The sequence below is a fragment of the Mastigoproctus giganteus genome, chromosome 3, assembly GCF_048544385.1.
Source record: "Mastigoproctus giganteus isolate SK-2022 chromosome 3, ASM4854438v1, whole genome shotgun sequence".
Lineage (NCBI taxonomy): Eukaryota > Metazoa > Arthropoda > Arachnida > Uropygi > Thelyphonidae > Mastigoproctus > Mastigoproctus giganteus.
This window is the reverse complement of record NC_143577.1, coordinates 214,549,755-214,563,287: the sequence shown is the minus strand read 5'-3', so window position 1 is coordinate 214,563,287 and position 13,533 is coordinate 214,549,755. Positions and strand designations below refer to the sequence as shown.

Genomic DNA, 13,533 nt, shown 5'->3' with positions numbered 1-13,533 from the left:
CTAAGGGTTTGCTTGCTTCTTTGCAGCCTCCTTTAATATAACTGGTTAGATCCGATTCACCCTAGGTGCCTTTCTTGTGCGTAACTTCAACACTTTCTCCTCCACTTTGCTCTCAGTTATTACAAAATATTTTAGCTCCTAAAGGATTTTGTTAGAGTTTGATAAACTTCTGGCATTCTCCTCCCTAAAAGACTCCTCATGTGTGAATGTAGATGCAAAATACTCATTCAGTTTGTCAGCTACCTAAGCAGGATCATCATCATCATCAGTCAACCCTCAATATCAAGTGGACCAATCTGATTCATTCCCTTCCTTCTAGAGTTTATATAAGTAAAGAAGTTTTTACTGTTTTTCTTTTTGAAGGTGGATTTCTCGTAATCCACCTTCACTTGCTTGATCTCCTTTGTAACTTGATTACAGATCAGTTTATATCTATAATAGTCTTCTGTGTCACCAAATAATTTATATGCAACACATGCATTTTTCTTCTCTACCACGAGTCTCATCCCTGATCGGGCTAACCAGGTGGGTAAAATGCCTGCCTGGCAACCCAAAGGTGGTGGGTTCGAATTCTGCCTTGGGCTTGGATCAGAGTAAAACGCAAAAAACTTGGGAGGTGTATTTTGTTCACAGAAGCCGATGCACCAACAACTAACAAAAAAAAAAAAAAAAAAAACGAGTCTCATCAGTTCATCTGACATCCATTTAGGCTTATACCTTGAAGAGTATTTCTTAGTTGGTAAGAAAAGTCTAGTAGCTTCTATGATTAGTTCCTTGAATGCTTCCCACTTAGATATACCTTCATCAATATTGGTCATCATCAGTTGGTTCCACTGTATAGAATTTAAAAACTGTCTGAGTTTTTAAACCACCACAGTCACCTTCACCTTTACAAAAGCAAAAACCCTTCCTCATACAGTACACTGTGATCAATGCCACCTAGTGCTTCTTTTTTATGCAGATTCTTAATGCGTGAATAATCACTGCTGATAATCAGATCAGGAGTATTACTCCCTCTGTTTGTCCCTTGAACATGCTGCCATAGAAAACAATCATCCAAGAAATCCACAAAAGTCTTGCTAGTGTGCGAGTGACCAATTCACAAATTCTACTCAATATTTGGAAAGTTAAAATCCCCAATTATGAAACATTTTGATTTACTGGCCCACTCAGTTTCTCTGTACAGTTTGATGTACTCAATCAGAATCATTATGCCTCTAACACATTCCTACTCTCAATTTGCTTTCCCAGTGCTTATGTCACACCAAACTGACTCAACATTGCACTGGCAACCCTTGTCAGCTGCACTGCCTTAGAATTTAAGTGTTTCTTAACTAACATCATAAAATCGAAGGCAGTGCACTCATTCCAATAGAAACACTGCAAGAATCACTTTCACCCTTGTCTGCCGCTATTGTAAATCTATGTACCTCCCCCCCAAACTAAGTTTTCTGACCCACCTAAAACTGCCTCGATAGCATCAGAAAATATTCTTGCACCCTTTCTATTTAAGTGTATCCCATCGTTGTAGAAGCGGTCTCTCCTGTTAAGAAGCACGGACCACGTTAAAAAAAAATCTCTGAGCTCCATGAGCCTTGCACAATCTCTCCAAATAGACAACATGGTGAAGGCCATAGGCACTTATGCATATAAATATGTGAACATGCCTGAAAATAAAAGTAAACACCTTTTACTGAATTATATATGTTTTATATTCATAAACGATGTTTCAAACGTTTAAATGTTATATTATATTGTATTTATAAGTCAAGAATGAAACCATATGCTCCTTTCAAAACTGGCTGTCACTGCATTCAAATAACAAGTAATGCATTCATATTCATAGCAACACCTGGGAGTTCTTCTCTGCCAGCTACAGGATGAAAAATTTGAGCCACAGAAAAATTGTCTCCAGTTTCAAATTTTTAGTCTCATATATCCTTTTTCTAAATAAATTATTTATCTTATTCTTTGCAAATAAACATTAAAAAAAGTAAATCAGATGTCTAGTTTGTTTAAATGTTATAGGAAAGCACTGCTGTAACAAAAGAAAAAAATTACTTGCAATTTTTCTTCTTTTCTGGCAGCAGCCATGAAAGGAATTTGTCTGGTATGTAACATTAGAAATGTATTCCCTCTTCAGCCATATACTCATAGCATAAGGAAGCCACAGGCTTCAAGAACAGTAAATGTGTGCGTGCGTGCATGCACATATATGAGAAAAGCTCATTTCTACTAGTTGATCAGCCATTGTATATCTTATACTTACGGATTTAAATTCCATTTTCCTTTTTATTGAATTGCTGAGAAAACATGCTTCATGTTTTGTCTAATGATATTTACAATAGCATCGTACAACAAAAACTTGAGCCACATTCACTTTAGTCTTAGCAGAAATATATGAAGGAATTGAATCATATAAAAATATTTCATATTTCTTTACTCTTTCATAGGTATGGAATCATTTTGATGCTGGAAGCTGTCCTGGTCAAGCAATGGGTGTCAGGGTGAGGTTAGACAATGCTGTATCTGGATTTATTCCGACAAAAATGATTAGTGACAAGCATGTCACAAATCCTGAAGAAAGAGTTAAAGTAAGGAATCCTCACCATCCCAATATGTGTTAATTTTTCTTACCATTCTTTCTTTAACTGTATGTTGGATATTGTAGTGTAAAGTTCCCTGGGATTTATCTTGATGCTTATTTTTAAATTTTAAAGATTTCTGAAACCTTTGTCAAATTTATACTAAAAGTTTTCAGTTTAGACTGAATATGTACTTATAAAAGGAATATAATCTAATTTTAATTTTAACAATTTAAGTAATCAAAACACTGTGTTTTGCATTTAAGCATGTTTGCTTATCAAATAACACATATAAAGAATTAAAAATTTCTATTAGTATTAGCCATATAGTGCAAGGAAGCTACAGGCTTTTATTGCACCATTCAAAAAAGAATAACAGTTAAAATATATAAATTATATATATATATATATATATATATATAAAATACAGCTAACCTTTGAATTTCACCAACTGTCAGCTTCAATTATCAATAGAGGTAACTCATTCCACATCTATCCAATGTAAATCTCTTTCTCCATTAGTTGAATTTTTGGCTCCTATCTCTTCAATCATTTATAACAAGGGTTAGCAACATTTTCCTACTTGCGACTCCTAAATTTAGATGACAATGAAATGCAACCCCATCTATTTGCCTAGGGAACAATATGAAAAATGTCATTTATAAGTTTTGAATAGTATTTATTATATTTATACAATGAAAATGGTACAGTATAAAGAATAGAAAAATGGGAAAAGGTCTCTCTCACTCACTCACTTCATTGTCCATGCATTTAATCAAGAATTGTCACATACACGAAACATACTAACAAGTTTCAGTAACAAGAACAATAACAGCCGTCATAGACAAAGGATAAGATCAGAAGTTTATTCTGATTGTTCAGCTACATTTTATTTATTATATATCACTGTAGGAACTACAATGGGGTTGCAAGGAAGTGTCACCAATTAAGGAATTTTGGAAATAAGACCCAAATATAATACTTTTATCATATAGTGACATTAGCATTAGTAGAGGCATATGATGCAAGAAAGCAAGCTTATTCAACATCAGCCAAAAAAAAAGAAAGAAAAAACCTTCCCATTTCACCCATCCATTCGCTCCAAAAGTTTGTCCACTTCTTCCATGAATTTATTTAAGCTATCAACTTCCACGACAGATGGAAGTTTGTTCCAGCAATCAACTACCCACTGTATAAAGGCACTTTTCTGCACATCTGTTCAACAGCTGTCTTTCCTCAATTTCAGTTTGTCCCCTCTGGTTTGTAATCTGAGCAAGAGGAGAATGCCATCATCATTGATCTCGCTCAAATCATTCAAGGTCTTATACACCTCAATCAGATCACTTCACAGGTGCCTAGTCTGCACATGCTGCAATTTGCAGAACTTAAGCCTTTCTTCGTAACAGCACCCCTTTTTTCCCCTCACAAGTCTTGTTGCCCTTCTCTGTGCTCGTTCTAACAACTCTACATCCTTCCTAAAATGAGGCTTCAAGATCTGTACACAGTACTCAAGGCGTGGCCTGACCATAGCCTTATACAAACAAATACTCACATCCTTATCCCTAGTAGCATAATTTTTGTATATCATTGACAAGACACGATCTTCTCTGGCAGCATGTCTGCACTGCTCAGAAAAATTCATATCTGATTGCACAAATACCCCCAGGTCTCATTCATTCTCTATTACCCTGAGTGTAACACCACACGGTACATTTCTCTGGGGTTATTGCTACCCATATGCAGCACTTTGCATTTGTCAATGTTAAACTTCAGTTACTACTTCTCTGTCCATCTGCCTAACTTTTCCAGATCCTCTTGCAGTAGCATATTATTATTACTGTCATTAACAACCCTGCCAACCTTTGTATCATTAGAAAACTTTAACATTAAACCTGATATTGGAAACCAGGCCTTGAGCTTTGGGTTGCATATCACAAAACTTTCTAGCAACGACCGACAAGCTGAATTAACATAAATTTAAAATAACAATTATTAAAATAAATAAATAATATCTACATAAAATACAATAAGATAAAACCGTTAAAATACAATAAAATATAGACAAAACTAATAAAATATACGGTAGCTTTCGAGATGAAATGCCTCTTCATCGGTGAATGGTGTATTGCAGTATATATATATATGTTGGTTCAAACAGAAAAGTCAACTGAGCATGATCATGCATCACAAGCCTGGTGTCGGTAGAGTAGAATTACGTATATGTGACGCTCGCCAGCACTCATTGCACTGCAAAACAATAAATTCCATAATGGAGTGTGAGTGCACTCCCCTATTGTGATTCATGGTACTATTACTGCTAGCTATGTGCAATGCCTGAAGCCATGAGCACTCGCTGTAATCACGTGAATATTCGGCAATTTCAATATCCCATCAGGGATCAAGATTATGCTGCTCAACCCTATAAGACTGCAAAGCATTCAAAATTAGTGGTTCAAATAGCCACCTCATTTTCAGAAACCCAATCTGTCAATCTCCTGCTGGACTCGCCTACATAACACCCCTCACAATCCAGACATGTAATATGGTATACGGAACCACTCCGTAGGAGAGGAGAAACAGGTGGTATTTTCACCTTAGAAATAATAGAATGTAATTTCCTCCCCGGAAGTTGCACACATTGTGTATGGTGGAGACACAAAATCCTAGCAAGACCTTCCGACATGCCCAATAATAGAGGATGTATGTAAGTAGTAGAAATAAATTCATTGACACAAGGAGGGTTAGATTGCGAAACAAATTCATGAGCCTGGAACTCACATCTATATAGAACCTAAGGTGGATAACTGCAATTTGAAAGTTCCGCCCTAATTTTGGAAATCGCCAATTGCCTGGCACCAATCGAACTAGAGTGCTCGCACTTTATTCTCCTGCACTTGAACGTCTCTCTAGATTGATTAAATAAAAGCATTAAATTATTTTATTTTATATTTTATATTTGTTTTAGTATTTTATAGATGTTATTTATTTATTTTAATAAATTTATTTTAAATTTATGTTCATTCAGTTTGTCGGTCATCACTAGAAAGTTTTGTGATTAAGCCTGATATATCTTCATCAATATTATTGATAAATATACAAAACAACAGTGGACCCAACACTGAACCATGGGTTACTCCACTAATAACGTTAGTCCACGAGGAAGAATGTTATGATTGGGTATGATTTCTTTTTTCAAATGTTTCTTAATTGGCAACCCTTCCTCGTGACCCCCTCAAATTTCTTCCTACACTCATAGTTTGTGGACCCCAGATTTATGACATGAAAATCTTGCCTTCATTCATTTGACTATTCCCTCTCAGAACCTTTTAAACTTCAGTCAGATTACTCTAAGGTGCCTGGTTGCCAAGCTGCATAGCCCTCATACTCAAAGTGTATCGCTTATTTCTCACCCTTTCGAGAAGCTAATTATCATTTTTTAGGTCTGCAATCTCCACAGCATTCCAAGTATAGTCTTACAATTGCTTTATACAGTAGGATTATTTTCCATGTCTCTATAAGAAAATGTTTGGTACATCATTGATAGGACATTATGGCATTATTTGGACATTATTTTTCTTGCTGCCTATCTGCACTGCACAGAGAGCTTTATATCCATTATTTTGACTCCTAAATCCCTTTCTTTCTCTACTGTTTTTAATTCAACCCTACCAAATGTATTTTGGGGTTTCCATTATCCAAGTTTATTTTGACCTTGCCTTTTTTACAACATAACTGTTACTTTTCTGACCATCCTCAAAACCTATCTGAGTTTCCCTGAAGGAATGCTGCTTGACACTGATCATTAACCATTCTCCCAATCTTGATACTGCATGCAGATTTTGACGTGATACATGCTCTCCCCTCTCTTGATGTCATTTAAGAAAATCAGAAACAAGGGTCCTAATAACCAATCCTTGAGGGCTACTTCTAACATTGGCCCATTCCAAAGATTAACTATTAATCACAACCCTCTGCCTCCTATCGTGCAGCTACTCTGAGACCACCTTAGAATTTTACCAATGATGCCAGTGTGTTCCAACTTATACAGTAACCTCTTAAATTTATTTAACCTATAAACTTCCACAATGACAGGTGGAAGTTTGTTCCAGCAATTAACCACCCGCTGGCTAAAGGCAGATTTCTGTAGAATAGATGTGTGGAAATTTGCCTTTAGCCAGCGGGTGGTTAATTGCTGGAACAAACTTCCATCTGTCATTGTGGAAGTTGATAGGTTAAATAAATTTAAGGAGGAACTGGACAAACATTTAGTGGGAATTGTTTTGTGAATTATTTTTATATTTATTTTTTTTTTTGGCTGATGCTGCATAAGCTCATACACTTGCTTTCTTGCATCACATGCCACTACTACTACTACTACTCTCGTGAGAGACTGTGTCAAAAATATACTGCACCCAAGAAATGTTTACCTAAGCTTCATGTGATAAGTAGCCACAACATGGAATTTGTATTACGGTTCTTTTGGGGGTTGACTGGAGTACACAGGTGTAAAGGCTGACCTTTACATTAAGTGTGGCCAAATACTATTTGGCCACACTTAATGCATCCCTATTTAGAGCTGTCTGGAACATAGCTCTGCGGTCGGGAAAATTCATGTCTAGGAAATAAACTCATTCGCCGACCATTAAATAAAATTTTACTGTAACTAAAGTTTTTTACAAATGATATAAAATCACAAACAAATTATTTACAATAAACTAATGGTTGTATATTACGGAATGCTAAAAACTGTAATAAAAGATCATTTACTATAAAATATACTAAAATATAAAAATTAAAAGTGCTAAAAATCTGAAGCTTTCGAGAGCGTCAGCTCCCTTCTTCAGCAGTAATATGACTTCCTGCAACATCTCTTTATATAGCAGGCTCACGGTACCTCCACACGTGGTATTTCTCCACGTGGTTCCATCGACACATGGGCAGAACCAGAAGCGGAAATGGCTCGGGTACATGGCAAACAAAATCGTTCATCTGAACTTAATACAATTGCTTCAAAAATAAGATGAATACATATAATACTATCTCTATTCATAGTATTCTTACTGGATGAGCCAATCCGTAAACCCTCGAGCCATTTACGCTCCCAGTATCCATGTGTACGATCCAAAATAATAGCGTCCTTCGGGGAGATTTGATGCTGCTTCTCCCAAAAATGTTCGGCCACAGCAGACTTATTGTAATCAGCGGTTCTTATGGCATTTAAATGTTCCCCCAGACAATCCCTGAGTCATCGTTTTGTTTCCCACACATAACACTCCCCACAATCTGGGCATTTTTTTTAAAAAAACCCATGTGTAGAGGCCAATACACCCACTATAATTCAGCACAAGCTGAACAATACAAGAATAGTGTAGCAAAAGCTTTATTTGACAGAGCAGGATCCCACTGTACCACTTCTGAGGATAAAGAAAAAGAAATCAATCGTGTCACGGCAGAACTTAGAAAGTGCGGATACCCCCAGACGATCCTGGATAGATATAGCAGAGGAGTGTCCGAACGTAGGGAGCCGTTCGTCCCGGTAGCCACTGCATACATCCCCTACTATCCGGGCCTTACTGAGCATCTGGCAAGAATTTTACGGGTTAAAAGATGCACTGTGTACAGCTTCCTGGGCGGAGGCTGTGCACAGCTGTGTTCCAGGTCAAAGATCGTATACCAAAAGATCTCAGTAGCGGAATTGTTTATAGAATAAAATGCCTGGATTGTGGGGAGTGTTGTGTGGGAAACAAAACGACGACTCAGGATTCGTCTGGGGGAACATTTAAATGCCATAAGAACCGCTGATTACAATAAGTCTGCTGTGGCTGAACATTTTTGGGAGAAGCAGCTCAAATCTCCCCGGAGGACGCTATTATTTTGGATCGTGCACACGGATACTGGGAGCGTAAATGGCTCGAGGGTTTACGGATTGGCTCATCCAGTAAGAATACTATGAATAGAGATAGTAGTATATGTATTCATCCTATTTTTGAAGCAATTGTAATTAAGTTCAGATGAACGATTTTGTTTGCCACGTACCCGAGCCATTTCCACTTCTGCTTCTGCCCATGTGTCGATGGAACCACGTGTGGAGGTACCGTGAGCCTGCTATATAAAGAGATGTTGCAGGAAGTCATATTACTGTTGAAGAAGGGAGCTGACGCTCTCGAAAGCTTCAGGTTTTTAGTGCTTGTAATTTTTATATTTTAGTATATTTTATAGTAAATGATCTTTTGTTACAGTTTTTAGCATTCCGTAATATACAACCATTAGTTTATTGTAAATAATTTGTTTGTAATTTTATATCATTTGTAAAAAACTTTAGTTATAGTAAAATTTTCTTTAATGGTCGGCTTATTAGTTTATTTCCTAGACATGTCTGGAACACAGTCTAATGGATGAAATACAACAAAATTGGCAGATATCTTCTTCAAAGGATACAAAAGAGAATCACATGAAAAACAATTTGTTTCAAAAATCACCAATGGGAGTGAAAGTGCTGTGAACAGTTTGCATATACTCCACTCCATCTGCCCATAAATACACGCAGAATGGAAAAATGCTTCAGCTGAGTATATTATTGTGTTAGGAGCACAATATCTCTCAAATTACTTGTGTGTGTGTGTGCACACGCACTTTGATTATGAAGCTCTGCTACCAGAATGGAGGCAGCGCAGTAGCAGCAATTTGGGATTAAGCATTGCACGCACCAGTAAATAGGTCTGATTACTCCCTGTGGTTTCAGGAAAAATTACTGCATGTTTTGCCAAAACTTGGAAGCTTTTGTGAAAAACTTTTGCAAAAATAGGAAGTCTGGAATGGAAGTTAGGAAGAGGATGCAAACCCCTCAACCAAATGCAGATTGAGGATATTAATGCTGCAGTCTTGGAATGATCTGTGAATAGTGGTGTACAAGGCCATAGGTGTGTGTCACATGCAGGAAAGTTTCTGCATTTAATGCGGAAACATCACAAACCACCACCATGCAAAGAGCCCTACAGGAGTAAAAGATTGTGGATGCTACTGATCTCAAATACCAATTAAAAAACACAGCAGCATTGTTGCTAAGGATACAGAGGATGGACAGCTGATGATGATGTCTAGTTGATGAAACCATACCGTTGTGCAGTTGTCTAAAGAATACATTACTGGACGAAGCCCAATTCTTGGCTCTCAGTCTCATTCAGCATCTGTGGGATGAACTGTCAAGATGTGCATGGCAGCATATGCCAAGTGTCATTATGACTAGTTGAATTTTATAACCTTGTCACAGCATTGGAGCAATGATTTGGGCTAACGGTAAACAAATGTAAGGTCCCAATAAAATGGCAGTGTGTGTGGTCCGTGACACTACATTGCGTGCCAGACTGCACTTGTAGATGTATTTAAGTATTGTATTTTGTATTATAAGCTAGCTAATTATTATGTGTCATTTAAATGCATTCTCCTTGCCTTGTAATTTTATGTTGCCTATTGGCATATTTACGTAAAATATGCCAATAGGCAACATAACAGAGGAACTAATATACATTAGTTCCTCTGTTATGTGTAAAGCTCTGTGACCTTTGCTGTCCAAGGTACATTGATTTTTTGTACATGCTGTACGTTGACTTGCTAATAAGCTGATATTGATATTAATAGCATTTAAATGAAAAGAAACCGTTTTTGTTTTTTCACTTTTAGCTTGGGATGACAGTGAATTGTCGAATAACTAAAATTGATATTGAAAGATTTGCTGTTGATCTAACCTGTCGAAGTTCAGATTTAGCTGATAAAAACAATGAATGGAGGTAAGATAAGTCTATTCCTGTGTAAACATTTAAAACAAATTATATAAATAGCCAGCTCTCTAAGTTTAGCAGTTAACCCCCCCCCCCCTTTCAGATGACTGCCCAATGTTCTGACAAAAAAAGTCATATGGAGAGAGAGGTGATATGGAGGGAGGAGGTATTGCTATATTATTTTCCCTGAAGTAATTGATTTTAATACGGGGATTGCAAAAATTTGAATTAATAAGAAAAATAGGTAATGAGTCAATTAAATTGTCAGTAGTTACTGTTCAATTATGCAACTGCACTTATGCCATTAAAAAGTGATTGGAATAATTTAAGGATATTGATTAAAATAATCTTTTAATATCGTCTCTTTTGTTTGAGTAAATTTAATAATAATAAATTTTAAAATGTTTCATTTCCTAATTCCATTGATAAAGCCTGAGGCCATCAGCACTTGTTAAAGTGCTGATGGCCTAAGGCTGTAATGAAACAGTAATACCACTCCATGCCTCATTATTACTGCACTTATCATCTTGTCTGCTGCTATCTAGTTCTATATCTTGGCAGTTGAAAAGTTTTTCTTTCCAGTTCTCAAGGTCATCATCGCATGTTGGTATATTGTTCTCGAAAGTTAAATTGACTCGAAACCACTTTACTGCACTAATTTCTTTTTAAGGGATGATATCTCTTGTGGGTCATTTTCTATATTTCCCATATTTCACAATTTTAAAAACATATTTTTGGTAGTATCTTTTGAAACTTCTGCCTCACTTCACCTCCTTGAAATATTCAACATCAGAGAAATTAATTTGCTTTTTCAGTTCTAAATTTTATGCAGAGTCCATTTTTACCACTAACACTGTCAAACTCTGTTTCCTATAATGTAGTTTAAACATTCAAATCATACCTTGGTCCAAAAGTTGCAAGACATTTGAAGTATTAGCAGATATAAATTCCGGCTGAATGTTTCACAAAGTTTCATGACTTTTTGGATGGCATTATCTAAGAAAAGTGATATCACTTTCCTATTTTCCCTTTCATTAATCTCATTAAAGATTTCTAACCACTAAGTGAAAATTTTACTACTTATCCATGCACTTTTGTTTGCATGCCATTCAACCCTGAGTTTGGACATGTTTATTTTTTTGAAGCAACATGGCCTTTGCGCATTGTTTATAATTTTGTTGTGTTATAAACAACTCACAATTTTGTTGTAAACAATGATTATAAACAATAATTTTGTTGTGTTATAAACAACTCACAATTTTGTTGTGCTTGTACACAACAAAATTGTGAGTCTCTGTTTTGTTTTCTTAAAATCATGGAATCAAGACCCTTATAAAACCAACGACTTTGTGGACAATGTTTGATAAAAAAAAAAGTTCAGTTTCGTCTACATTGAAAATGTCTTTTGGTTCATACCTCTCAGTAAAATCTGTTAATCTTGAAATCCAGTCCTCAACTCTCTCTTGATTATTGAACCCAATATTGTTTTGATCACAAAACTTTTCAAGTCACCCATTACTAGCTGTAAAATTATCAGTTTAATATCCTGACAAAAACACTTTTCTTTCCCCTTTAATATTGGTTCACTTATCAACATATTTCTCACACACACACTGTTGAACCACAAGTGAATCAAATTGTTTCTCTCTTTAAAGGTTTGAAGAGAATTCCTCTGGAGATTTCTGTTGGCATTGTCAATCATTTCTTCTTTATCACTTCCTTATTTTTCAAAGTTAATTATTTGGATCTGAGGTTCTTCTCTGAGACATTCCTCTTTCAGTGTCTTCATTCACTTTGATTTTTGTCTGTAACTCTATCATGTTCACTTTCTCGTTAGCTGACATCTCTGATGGTTGCTAACCTGGTGCCTAGCCAAAACTGACATAGGTGAAAAGCATAAGTAAATTGCAGCGGAAGCAATAGGAGGTCTTGTTCTCCATCTGTAAATTGCAACCGTCTAGAGAAAAAACTGAAATGTTATTTGTTTTTACATTGCAGTTTATTTTTTAATTTTTGTTTACTATTTTATTTCATTGTGTGTGTGTGTGTGTGTGTGTGTGTGTGTGTGTGTGTGTGTGTGTGTGTGTGTGTGTGTGTGTGTGTGTGTGTGTGTTAACTGAAATTATAAATGCTTCCTCTTCCCTTTAGTAAAATAGACTTATCCTCAAATTAATTAATGCCTAGAAAGATGGGATGTGAATTTTACTAAGTCCAGTCTGGTTACACCAGCCAACAAAAAATATTTTTTGTCATATCTCCACAATGAAAATATATGGAGGAAATAAACATGCTGGTTCTGAAAATCACCATAAAAAGTCTATCACGTCTACATCAAAAGATGTACCAATGTTTAATGTTAAAATAAAGGGATATATATGTGTAATTCAAGTTTGTAATACAAGTGTAAAAAAAATATATGTTCTCTATAACTCATTTAACTTCGGAAAAAAATATCATAAATCATAGCAAAATGGTTACATTTCAATAATATATAATCAGTAAACCAGTAATTATCCTTAAAAATGTTTGCTACTAAGGAATTTTCTCTTGTATTTCATCCTTACTCTCCCTCACGAGGAATCAGCAGTAATACCCCATCATTATAGGATTCCAGCAATCTTGGTACAACTTTTCCATTGTGGAAATATCTTGATGAAACTGCTTCCCTTGTTCATCACTCACATATCCCAGATTTTCGGGAGAAAATTCGAGATGGAAATGAAGAAAATGAATTTTCAACGACATTCAACAGCCCATGTTTTTGTAGCACTCGGTTGAATTACACACCCATAAGTTTTCTTCTTTCCTATTACCCAAAAAAACCATGTACTTACTGTCTTAAATGATTGCCAAGCTGCCAATTCAACTTTCTTTAACTGGGTTTCAAACACATCGTCTTTCAGGGGTTTCCTAATTTGGGAGTCCTACGAAAATTCCCTCCTTAAGTTTGGAATAGGTTAAATTAGGAAACACATAACTTAGTTCTTTCAGAAGTTGAATAATGTCTTTGCAAAAACACATACTGTCCTCCATAGCAAAATATTTCAAAAACTTTTCATGTCTTTTTTGAAACACTGAAATCTTTGTTTCTGCTGTGAGTATATTTCACTGCTGTAACCTAGAACCTACTTGGAAAACCTTGGCACAGCCTACAAAAATCCTCACCAAAA

The 13,533-nt window shown here is 35.9% G+C and overlaps 1 protein-coding gene across 1 annotated transcript in view; it reads left to right on the top strand.

Moving 5' to 3' along the window:
• The window catches only part of Spt6 (transcription elongation factor Spt6), a 301,836-nt gene that overhangs the window by 237,678 nt on the left and 50,625 nt on the right, over positions 1-13,533 (top strand). The window contains exons 30-31 of the mRNA XM_090369617.1: positions 2,454-2,594; positions 10,266-10,372. Of these exons, the coding sequence (XP_090225743.1) occupies positions 2,454-2,594; positions 10,266-10,372 (248 nt within the window). The remainder of the gene's footprint in view (positions 1-2,453; positions 2,595-10,265; positions 10,373-13,533) is intronic.